The sequence below is a fragment of the Oxyura jamaicensis genome, chromosome Z (genome assembly GCF_011077185.1).
Source record: "Oxyura jamaicensis isolate SHBP4307 breed ruddy duck chromosome Z, BPBGC_Ojam_1.0, whole genome shotgun sequence".
NCBI classification, from domain to species: domain Eukaryota; kingdom Metazoa; phylum Chordata; class Aves; order Anseriformes; family Anatidae; genus Oxyura; species Oxyura jamaicensis.
The window spans coordinates 49501747-49512959 of NC_048926.1; the positions used below are offsets into that span (position 1 = coordinate 49501747).

Genomic DNA, 11213 nt, shown 5'->3' on the forward strand with positions numbered 1-11213 from the left:
TTCTTTTCTTTTCTTTTCTTTTCTTTTCTTTTCTTTTCTTTTCTTTTTTCTTTTTTTTAATTTTATTTTATTTACAAAGACCCTGTTTAACAGTATGTCTGTATACCTTCAATCTTTTTAATGTGTATTCTGATTCATTTATATTTTAGCACTCCCCAGATTTAGCTCCAGATTTCTGATATGGCAACTGTTAAAGAAATATTGTCTCTCAATTTTTTGGGGTGACAGACATGATACGTGGTCAAGATCAGGACACAGGAATAAAGAAACGCTGTCACAGATCCCAGAAAATTATTTCAATAGTAATTCAAAGATTTCAAGGTATTTTTTGTTTGTTTTTCTTCTCTGAAAAAGTGCAAGGAAATATTTATGCATTCAGGCTAACATTTTAGTAAGAGCAGCGTCATTGCAACAATTTATTCAGTCAGTAAGTAATGCATCATTTAGAATTCTTTATGATACTTTGAATGCCACTCTATCATCCTTTGCTATTACAGTCCAATAATAGCTATCATAAAAAGGGTAGGTATTTATTACAATAAATAATCAACTGGTTGACTTTGCATGCCATATGGACCACACTACATACATCAAACCAAATCACTAGTCAAAAGAATAAAAGAATAAGGCATTATAAGAATTAGCATGTTTATATATATATATATATATATATATATATATATATATATAAAATTATACCCATAAGGAGACATTCTGCTATGCTCAGGGTATTTGTATCTTTTCAGGATCAATTCCTTATGTGGTACAAGAACATTGTAAAATAGTGATGTCAAACAAATTGTATTTGTGACAAAAATTGGAATTCAAATAAAACAAGGGAGGGGAATAGCTTAATAAAAAATATTTATTGAAAAACTCCCATCAACAGCATTTGGCTATACTAACTAAGCAAAACGCTGAGAGTGACTATGGTAATCAGGATGCAAACAGCTAGTATCATGAGCAGGATGATTCGGCAACATTTGGAATGCTTTTTTTCTCTCTCTTTCTTTTTTAACAAGGTATCATACCCAGGAGTATAAATATCCCCCATCCAGAACTGTAGATCATTAGGATTTTCCTAAAAGAAAAATTTAAAAATGAACTCAGTTTCTCTGTCTTGCACATCAAGTCATTAGAACATTGCTAGAAGTAGTTTGGCTATCATCAGATAGTGATTAATGAATTTAAAGCATCACAACACAAATGCAAGAGACTTTCACTTGAACATAGGTTACACTACTTGCCAGATGCTGCAAATGTTCCACCGGGGAAAATTAAAACCACACTTTTCAGCCAGGAACCAAATGTAGGACACCAGCCATTGAGATTAAAAAAAAAAAAAAAAAAGGGTGGGGGATGGGGGGGGGAGGGCAGGAAGAAGAAGAAGAAACCATGTTGCATGGTTTCTCAAGAAGAGATGCTGATTTACAAATGCAGATCTGCGTCCCTTTCCAAAAACAGGGAACAGCAAAAGTCAAACAAATGAACAAACTAAACTAAACTAAACTAATAATAATAATAATAATAATAAACTAAAAAAAAACAAAAACAAAACAAACAAACAAAAAAATGAGCACAAAAGTAACCCTAAAATTGATTTGTGTCAACTCACATATGGGCAGGATTCTGCATGGTATAAATAAGGCTGAGAAAGTTATCTGATAACAGAATAATGTTATAAACAGCCATATGAAAAGTTATGAAATTAGCCATTTATTGTTTAAGTACCTGATTTACAGATTTGCCCTATATATAGGGAAACTCAGAAGCAGTGTGTTGTGGTTCAAGACCTTGTGTAGCTATAGAAGTCATGTTCTGCTGAACAAAAATTCCTGATATCTAACCAGGTATGTAGACTTATTTTTTTGATCACACTCAGGCTAGTGTCATGTCTATACAGGAAAGCTTGTCCATATTTACTTCTGGAATCCTACCAAAAGAACCAAACATGGTGGTTCATGTCCACACACAGCTCATAGCAATCCACGTGACTAATGCAGTGCAGCAGTGCATTACCTTTATGTGGCTGGCCAAGTTAGAATGCAGTGAATGTCTGTCATAGTCCTGCACAGTCCAGGAAGGTGTCCTTTTCTTCTCCTCCCAGTCATCATCCACCTGGATATCACTATACAGGGGATTGCTCTTGATTGTGGATTTCAGGGTGATGGCTGTAATGTGTTTCCCAAGGGCTTTGTCTATCGTTTCTTGGCTGATGCCATTCATTTCCAAGCCAGGCAGCTCAGTGATGTTTTTCTTTTCTCTCTGCAAAGCACAAGTTAGAGTAGAAGTTGACCTTCTTTCATTTACCTATGACACAGGTCTCCTCCCAGAGTTATTTGTAATATAATAGAGTCATTTTTAAAATTACATGTACAACAGTTTTTCTTCTTCTGGCAAAAATCTACAGTGCATCAAGGGAGCCTTACTGTTCACTCTGTGCAGATTTCTTCCTTCTCCTGAAAACATGTGGGTACAATGTGGACATTAAACTTTTCTGCAAATAGAAACTTGCATTATTATACCTGCTGAAAGAAAGCCTGTATTTTAGCAAAATGGTGCCATGGTGTACAGTGGTGGACCTTGTAGCTCTGAGAGATGCCAAATGACTAAGATGCAGAAGCAGAACTGTAAAGACAAAACAGATTGAAACACACAGTGATAGTATGTAACTGACTGGCTTTACTGGAGTTGCACATCTAACAATGGGTGCAAGTTGCAGCTCTGTTCACGTTATTGAACGTTAGACCCATGTCAGGATGTCAGAGAGGCCTGACATGTAACCAAGGGAAAGTCCCAGGTCAGGCACTGTCAAAATTCAAAGGTAATTGAGTACCTAAGCAATTTCCCTGCACAATTATTAATTAAATCAGATGCTTTAGACAGGAGGTAGCAAAGGAAGAGGAGGAACAACCCTGGTGGGATCTGCTTTTTGAAGAACTCAAAAGGTGCTCCTTAAAACCTTGACAAGTGTCTATTTGGGAGCTGGTAAGACTGCAGGTGCCTTCTTTTTTGATCTCTAGTTGCATGCAGGAAGGCTATCCAACTTTACAGTTCAAGCTGTTCAGCATTGTCTTTCACCACAACCTTGTCGCTGAGACTTGGAATTAACCTGCAGCCGATGGGTGGTTCCAGCTGCACCTCAATTTCCTAAGAGAGCTGTGTCTGACAGCCCTGCTCTCACACCACTATCTGTCCTGTAGCTTCAGGACTGCCTTTACAGTACCATCCCACAGCACACAAAGCTCTCCTTGTTAGCAGATGATGCTTCCCCACCAGCACCTCTGTCCTGTCTTGAGACAAGGGTGGTCATGGTCTGGCTTGGTGCCCAGGAAGGCTTGCCATTGGGAGCATGGGGCTGCTGCCTTCTTCTCACACTGCCTCTGGAGCTGCTTGGCTCCCCCGTCAGACAGCATCGGTCTTGAAACTGACAGCAAACTGCTTGCTTCCTCTGCTCGAGCAACAGCCTGCCATCTAGGTGAGCTGGTGGATCCACTTTCAGTGGAAGCCAGCTGCTAAAGATAATCACAAGCTCTGTAACTCGGGTCTGTGCAAACACAACAGCACGTGTGGGGCAGAAAGGTGTAGAAGGAAGTGGGGGAGCTGCTTTCCTTTAGGATGGAAAGGAGAAGATAAAGAAATAGTCATTGTTTAAGAAACCCTAGCAGAAAGCATCATGCTGGCACTCTTATCACTAAATCTTCACAAGTGACTAAGAATATTTCCCATCAATAATTATCATGAGTAGGTGGGCAGATCCTGAGTGCCCTCCCAGTTCTTCCATTAGTTCATAATTTCCATATGTCAGTCCTTAGCCTTGACAAGTCCCCTGACAGTATTACTCTTTGCACTGCAGTTACAGCTGGCACTGAAGCCCTCTGGATTGTACTGGCCAGATTTCAGTTGAGCTGGTGTTTTTAACTGTCATTTCTTTCTGACTGCATATTATTTTATTTTGTTTTATTTATTTCTTATTTAAAATTTTTCAATGACCTTAATGATGCCTCCCTCAGGCCTGCTAGATAGCTGAACTTGAAGAACATTTTGCTGAAGAAGGCGAGCTGGCTCACTAGGGGATGTTTGGTCTCCCTAGGCTAAAATGTTGTGAAAATAATGCAACTTGACAGCAGTTTTTAAAGCTGTTTTAAATAACAAACTCCAAAACTTGCAAAAGATGGCACGATGCAGAATTTGTTCATAAAGAGAGTTCTTTGTGACAAAACTTTATGCCACTTTCCTCCAGACTAGCTTGCTTTTCACGGGCAGCAATGCATGAGAACAGGAGAATGTCTTATCCTAGAGTAATGCTAGGAAGGAATATGATGGGAGGAGCAACAGAGTTTTACTGTGAGAACTGGACTGGAATTTGTAGTAGGAGGTGTTTTGCAGGAGGTCTGGAGAACAAACACTGAAGTGCAACGTTAATCAGAGTATACTTGAACACAGCCAAAGGCTTGGTTGTGAAACTTCTGCAGTAGATGTGACCTAGAGACTACTTAGGGAAACAGGAGAAAAACCTAAGGCACAGACAAAAAGAAAGTGTAGGTCAAATAAATAGTACAGATAAGCATGAAGCAGGTTACAAGAAATATATGCATTTATAGAAACAGAGAAAATAAGGTTAGAAAATAAAAATATGAATTCAAGTATTAGTTCAAGCAAAAAAAATACACATTCTTTAAAGGTTCAAGCCATCAGCAGTTTTTATGGACTTCAATGTTTTGATTCTTATTCACAAAAACAATATTCAAAGAAAGATGAAAGTATTGTAAACTTCAGTACTTAAGTGTGTTAAAGAATTAACATTGTATGCACTGTGCCTGAGGAGCCATCATGAATGAGTGTGAAAGAGATCTAAATCAGAACTGATAGGAGGAAATTTATATTGGAGTTCACTGAAATGAAGAAGAGAACAGCAAATGCTCAAAGCAGCAGTAGTTATAAAAAACTCCAAGAAATTATAGTTGAAATATATTGAAGAAATACTCATTTAACAAGATGAGAAATACTCATCTGCATACACATAACTACATCTGATGCCTATATAACTCATGAGGAAGAACGTTCGTGCTGTTTATAACTAATTTCTCACCACTAGCAGTTTGTCCCTCTTTGTCAGATCCAGAGAGCTGACATGCATAAAAAGAAGATGCTGTGAAAACAAAACCAATATATCAAGAGCTAAGGCTAGGCCTTGGTCTAAAGCCAATCTACCGGCAAGAGGAGATCAAAGAGACATCAAAAACAAACAACAACAAAAGATTAAAGAATGTTATGTTGTGCAAGTCAAACTTTTCTTTACTCCCTCACGATGAGAGCTCTGTGTCCCATGGCAAGCTGTGGTTACTGGCTGCAGGTGGGCTGATACTTAATGAAAGCGACAAATGCTGTCTGTGGGCAGCTGTGCCTAACAGCTTTACCGAAGTAGTCTTTCAGAAATGTAGGGCCACCGCAAACTGTAGGAGTTGTTTTGTAACAACATCCTCAATCCCCATGAAAGTGGGTAGCAGGGCAATTATTATATTTGTAAGTGATTTGTTTAAAATTATAACTCTCTGTTTTGCAGAAGCCACACAGCACACACTGGAGAGCTCTCCCAGCAACAGGAAGGGCACTTTTCTGATGTAGGGACAAAAGGAGACAGAAACTCGTAGACAGAAAGCTGACAGGTAGTAACCCAAGGATTCCTGTGATAAGGCATTTGGTCAATTAAAAAAAGAAAAAAAACAAACATATAACGTGGGGGGGGGGTTTTTTATGGGGGGATCTTATGTGGGATGCTGTGGAAAAATAAAAATAACCAGGGAAGCAATCAGTAACCATGGCTATGTGACTACATACAAAAAGCAAAAGACAGCGCACATTAAGGGTTCCCAAGAATAAAAGTTTTCTTTTCAAGAGACCAGAAGGGCCACAGATATGCTTTTCAGGAAAACGGGGCAGTATTGGGTACTGCAGAGCAACCTGGGGACACACCTGACATGGATAGCAGATCAGTAGGTGGTTGTAAAAACTTAAGCTGACATGAAAGGACCCAGAACAATTTAGAGAAAAGTAGGCATTCTTACTGATGATTTTCATAGTGCAGCAACAAGAGTACTGGGGTAGAAGTATCTACCACAGTATTTAATTGTTTACTTAAAGGAAGCTGTTTTGTCTGTCGCTGTTAATGGAGATCTGCAGGGCTGTGAGTACAATGTATAAGAACTGCTGCACGGCATCAGACCAAAGCTCCTGCCAGCCTTGCAGCTGGTCTCTGATTGCAGCCAGTAGTAGATATCTAGGGAAGAATAGGAGAAAGAGGTCTGAGCCAAGGGACACACTAGTGACTAGCCCAGGACCTAGCTAAGAGGTAAAAATCCACTCTTCCAGTGCCTTGAGAAGTGTACAAAGGCAAGACACAGGCATTACGCTCAGATGAGAGACCAGGAGGGGTTAGGAGTACAATTAGCATGGTAACTGCAATACTTGCAGGCCAAAAGTTATTCAGAGTTGTGCAATCCTAAGCAACAGCAGCAATGAGAAGTGACACAGTATTCAAAGACAAAATGCTCTTCCAGAAACAGGGAAAAGGGGAAAGCTCAAGCAGGAAAGGGAAGTCTGAGAAAGGCAGAAAACAAGGGGACAGGCTAGAAGAGAGGGAAAAGCTTTGCCCCAGAAGCAGATGCAGGCAATCAGTCACCCGCTGTACTATGAGCACCTCAAGGTGTTGTGAGCAGAACATCCCATGGGGCTGGGAGTTCTCAGGGCAATCCAAAAGGAGTCAGTAGCTAGCCATTTGTGGAAGAAACAGTCTGTGCTTTTTATGCTGCTTTTCACAAGGAAGGGCCAAGATTCCTGAACCACTTTATGGTCTGTTTTATTTGAAGTAGATGATGAAAATATACACTGAGAAGGGAAGCTGTTCAGTTTGCCTGACACAGAAGAAGAAAGTAAGGAGAAGAAGTGTCAACTTTTTGGTCAGAAATATGAGTTGTTTTTATAAACAGGCTGCTTTTTAAAATGGAAATATATTTTAAAACATAGGTGGGGAAAACACATAAGCAGGTAAGTACACTTGAATTTGAATGATCTCATGACAAAGATCTGGAAGAGGCCATAGATACACCACCGAGCAGTCACTTTATGCAAGGAGTCTCGAGCAGCAACAGTTTCTTAAAGAAAATGAATTTCTGCAAGGAGTTTCGGCTACTCTCAAGGTTTAATGATTCTGGAAGCCTGTAGGTCATGCACATATGTTCTGAAATGAATTCCCCTCCCTCACCCTCCACCCCTCTACCCCCCCCCCCCCCCATTTCCGTTTCTGAATTAACTAACCCTTAACCCCATTAGCTCTCTCATCTTAAAGCAAAACATGTTATTCCTGTGCCATTAGTTCTCCACTGTGCCATCGTGTTTATTCTAACGTCTGGAACTCATCAGTTCTCTTCCCTTTATTTGATTGTCAGCAAAAGGGAAAAAGAGGAGGCGAGTTCATAAGGGAGAGAGAATAAGGCACAATGAATTTTATCTGGACAGTTTGCATTCAGTAATGATTGCACTTAAAAACGTAAGTTGTGCCCTAGGTTCTACATTTATAAAAGTACTGTGTTGCAGGCTGTATTTCTGAGAGATGTGGTAAGCACAGGAATTTCCCTGAAAATGCACACCCTCCACATTTCCTCATCCCCTCACCAACATCCCCCTTGCTTGTGATGAAGGGCAGAGCATGAGCAGAAGGCACACAGCTCCCCGCATGGTCCAGTCCTCCCACAGTGCTGCAGCCCTGGCCTAGCCTCAGTGCCTCCTGTTCAGCAACAATAGGGAGAAGCATCCCTGCTGTGGAGGCGGCTCTGTGTGTGGCTGCCTCTGTCCTGCACAAAAGAGGGGCCGCGGCGGGGTGGAGAGCGAGGCCAGCATTGCTTCACAATCCCATTGTTTGGGATCCTGCAGGCTCCTTCCCTTGGCGAAGGCTCTGTGCATGGGAGACGATGGCAGCGACTGTGGGACCCCCCTGCCTGCCCCCTTCTTCCTCCCAGCTTCCCCCTGTGGGGGTGAGCCAGCAAGGAGCATACAATAGGAGCAGTCTCTGGGAGGGAGGGAAGGGGTCTGGGCAGCTGATGGGGAGTAGAGGCCAAGAAGGAAGAAGCTGAACTGGAAGTTGCTGTGGGAGACCTCAAGGTTCTTCCTCTTTCCCTTCCATACCCATTGGCTTTTTGCCTCCTGTTCCTCATTGCCCTGGGAATCTTGACTGCCACCCCGAGAATGCTCAGGATGCAGACCCTTCTGCAGCCCCCCAGCCACCTTCATGCGTCTCTATCCCTTGACAAGAACCAGACTTTGGAGTTTTGCTCAGGCTAGGGGTGGGGAAAGGCGAGGGGCTCCCTGGGCAGCAGGAAAAGAGTGCTGTGGTGTGCATAGCAAGTGGGGCCCAGAGGGGTGTGAGCTGATGCAGCTGTACTGCTGCTGATCCAGATATGAACGTCTCCTCTGCAGGCTCCAGGGCCTCTGCTAGGCAGTGTGCATTTGCATTTTTTACCATGAAACTGCTGCTACCTCCACATAATAATAACCTGCATTAATACAGTCATTGTTTTTCATGCTTTCCACAGACATTTGCTAGGGTGACCGCAAGGTCAAAGAGGAAGGAGTTAAAACAAGGCAAAGTAAAGAAGCTACAGTGAACTGTGTAGACATATACAAGCTAGCAAGACGATAGCAAGAATTTCTATTGCTCCCTCTAATGTGCCTTTTCAATGAGTGATATGGCCTGGATTTCAGATTTAAGTCCCCTGTTGTTGTTGTTGTTGTTGTTTTTCTTTTTGTTGTTGTTGTTGTTTGTTTGTTATCTCCTTTGATATTCTTTTCCCTTCTTTCTCATACTTCTAATTTCTTCAGAGAGGGTGTCCCATTAGCCCCTTAGTATAATTCATCTGTATTTGACTCCAGTAGGCTTTCTGGGAAATGCTATGACAATGTTACCACAAGCAACATAAAGCCTAATGTACTGAAGTAAATTAGGTGGACTGCCTTACTACTGAAGAGAGCAACTGTCTTTTTGGAGTCTGATCCTCACTGAAGTCAGTAGGAAAACTCCCAGAGATATTAGCAGCGTGGATTCAGAGATGTAGGAAGCTGAATCCACTCACAGCTGAAATGCCAAGCTCACATCATTTGCCTCCAGTTCCCCCAAAACAACATAGAAAAATCAAGAAAAAAAGTCTGCGTCTGTTAGGCCTTACCTGTAAATAAACCCTGTTGTGCCACTGCTGCACTCCAGGTAAAGCTGCTTCTGGGAATTTTGCCAGGCTGGCTTGTAGAAAGGCAGAGTTTTTCACTAAAGACTTCACCTCCAATTGTAGAAATTTATCAGGATGGTTGTTGTTTGGCAAAACGGAGAAGTCCATGTTTCTGTCCTGTACAGTAATAATTAAAGCAGCCCAAGCTTCTGCTTCCTGGCTGTGCACTCTCCTTCTATTATTAATGATGTGAAGAAGGATACGACAGTTTCCTGAAACTGTATCTGACCCCTGTTTGGTGTCAGGCTCACTTATATCATCTACCATTGATAAAAGGTTGTTTAGAAGTGGAAGAGCAGACAGGACATGTTTCTTTAAGTGCCTAGCTTAAGTTTTCAAGTTCAAGGTCTATTTTGATAGATACATATGTGCTCATTAAAGCTAACCGAGTACCAGTGAGTAGATGCATGAGACACTTAAATGCATACCAGCACTTCCTCAAGTGACCTGCCAAAAATTTAAAGCTTACAGCACTTCAAAGCAAGCTCTTTTTCATAAAATTAAAAGCAGTTCCCAGTGCAAAGCCAGTCTTCCTCCTCCTCCGTGGCAGCACTAACAGGCTTCACCATGCTGTGTGGGTTGGTGCCATTCACCACGGCAGCTATGACATGCACCTCTTCATATGCAGGGATTTCTCTGACAGCAAATTCTTCCTGACTCTGGGAAATACCGTTTTTTTGTTGTTGTTGTTGTTGTTTTTTCAAGTAATTGATAACAGAAGTTTTCAAGGAATTGACTCTGCTTCTGTTCAAGTGAATGGAAAAACTCTTACTGACTTGAATGGTGTAGTCAGTCCCTTAACTTTCACTATTTTATTTTGAGATTTGGTACTTTCATCAGCATTTTAGAAGTATGAAGCTCTTTTGATTTTCATCTAGTGAAATTCCTCATCATGGACATTACTTAATACAAGCATTTATTGTTATTATTATTATTATTATTATTTTCCCACAGACTTACTAATTTTTGTAAGACATGGTTAATTTTTTATGACAGAGCCACATAGGATAGTTTTTTGAAAGCATATTATTGGAAATCCAGGAAAGCCTATTTTGAATAAAATTAAGTGCTGGGAATTCAGGGACCATGAAATTTTTAGCTTTGTACTTAAACCATATAATCAATCCACTTCCCTGTATTTCTAGCATTTTAAAAGAAAAATTAAAAAGTAGATTTTTCGTTGTTGTTGTTACTGACATGAGGCTCTAATACAATAAATGACTAATTTGATATACCTATGAATTAAAACCTTTCTTATCCATGTAGAAAGTTCATGATTTTTCCTTGCCTGCATGTATTAGCAATTATTTGGCCGCACATTCATTAAAAATATTAATCCATGGCCTTTCCAGTAGAAACTCCAATTACAGTATTTGCCAACAGCCACAAAAAAGGCAGTAATGACCATGCTTTTAGGTAGGTGCTCCTGAAGTTGCATGCCTCTAGGGAATGTGCTGTTTAATTTAGGCCTTTTATTCCCCTAATGTAATGAAAACCTGGAACACTGTATCACACCTATACAGCATACCCTTAGTGACTACCATGAATTTATGTTTTAGATTTAACATGACATGTAGTCCCCTCATTTCCTGTGGACACCTAGGACAGCAATAACTAGTGTTCTACAATACATAGTATGTATAACCATGCCTTCTTTTTTAATGTATATATCTTTCCAGCCTCTTGCTGAAGACAGGATTTTTCTGTGATTCTGTAGCATACAAGATGGTGAGCATCTGTGTGAATTTACTTGCTGATACTACCTAATTTCATTAGATGTTATGTGAGAACACAACAAAAGCATGACTGGGCTAGGGGAATCCCAGCCCAGGATCACTGTGTTTTTAAATGGCAAGAAGAGATGCTACTTGGGCATAGTGTGCATACCTGTTGACTTTCTGCATTCTAGTCTATTTTACTCTCCCAGAATCCACA

The 11213-nt window shown here is 40.7% G+C and overlaps 1 protein-coding gene across 1 annotated transcript; it reads right to left on the reverse strand.

Moving 5' to 3' along the window:
- Positions 1-852: 852 nt before the first annotated feature.
- Positions 853-9609, reverse strand: MINAR2 (membrane integral NOTCH2 associated receptor 2). The gene is made up of 3 exons (XM_035310833.1): positions 9222-9609; positions 2020-2265; positions 853-1081 (listed from the first exon to the last, which is right to left on the reverse strand). The coding sequence occupies exons 1-3, from the start codon at positions 9543-9545 to the stop codon at positions 902-904; spliced, it is 750 nt and encodes a 249-aa protein (XP_035166724.1). The 5' UTR covers positions 9546-9609; the 3' UTR covers positions 853-901.
- Between the last annotated feature and the right edge of the window lie 1604 nt (positions 9610-11213).

Excerpts from the sequence above, each read along its gene's own strand:
- MINAR2 (XM_035310833.1), bottom strand. The coding sequence starts at position 9,545 with ATGGTAGATGATATAAGTGAGCCTGACACCAAACAGGGGTCAGATACA. Across the intron at positions 2,266-9,221 it reads ACAACAGGGTTTATTTACAG|AGAGAAAAGAAAAACATCAC; the intron begins GTAAGGCCTAAC and ends TGTGCTTTGCAG. Across the intron at positions 1,082-2,019 it reads ACTTGGCCAGCCACATAAAG|GAAAATCCTAATGATCTACA; the intron begins GTAATGCACTGC and ends TTTTTCTTTTAG.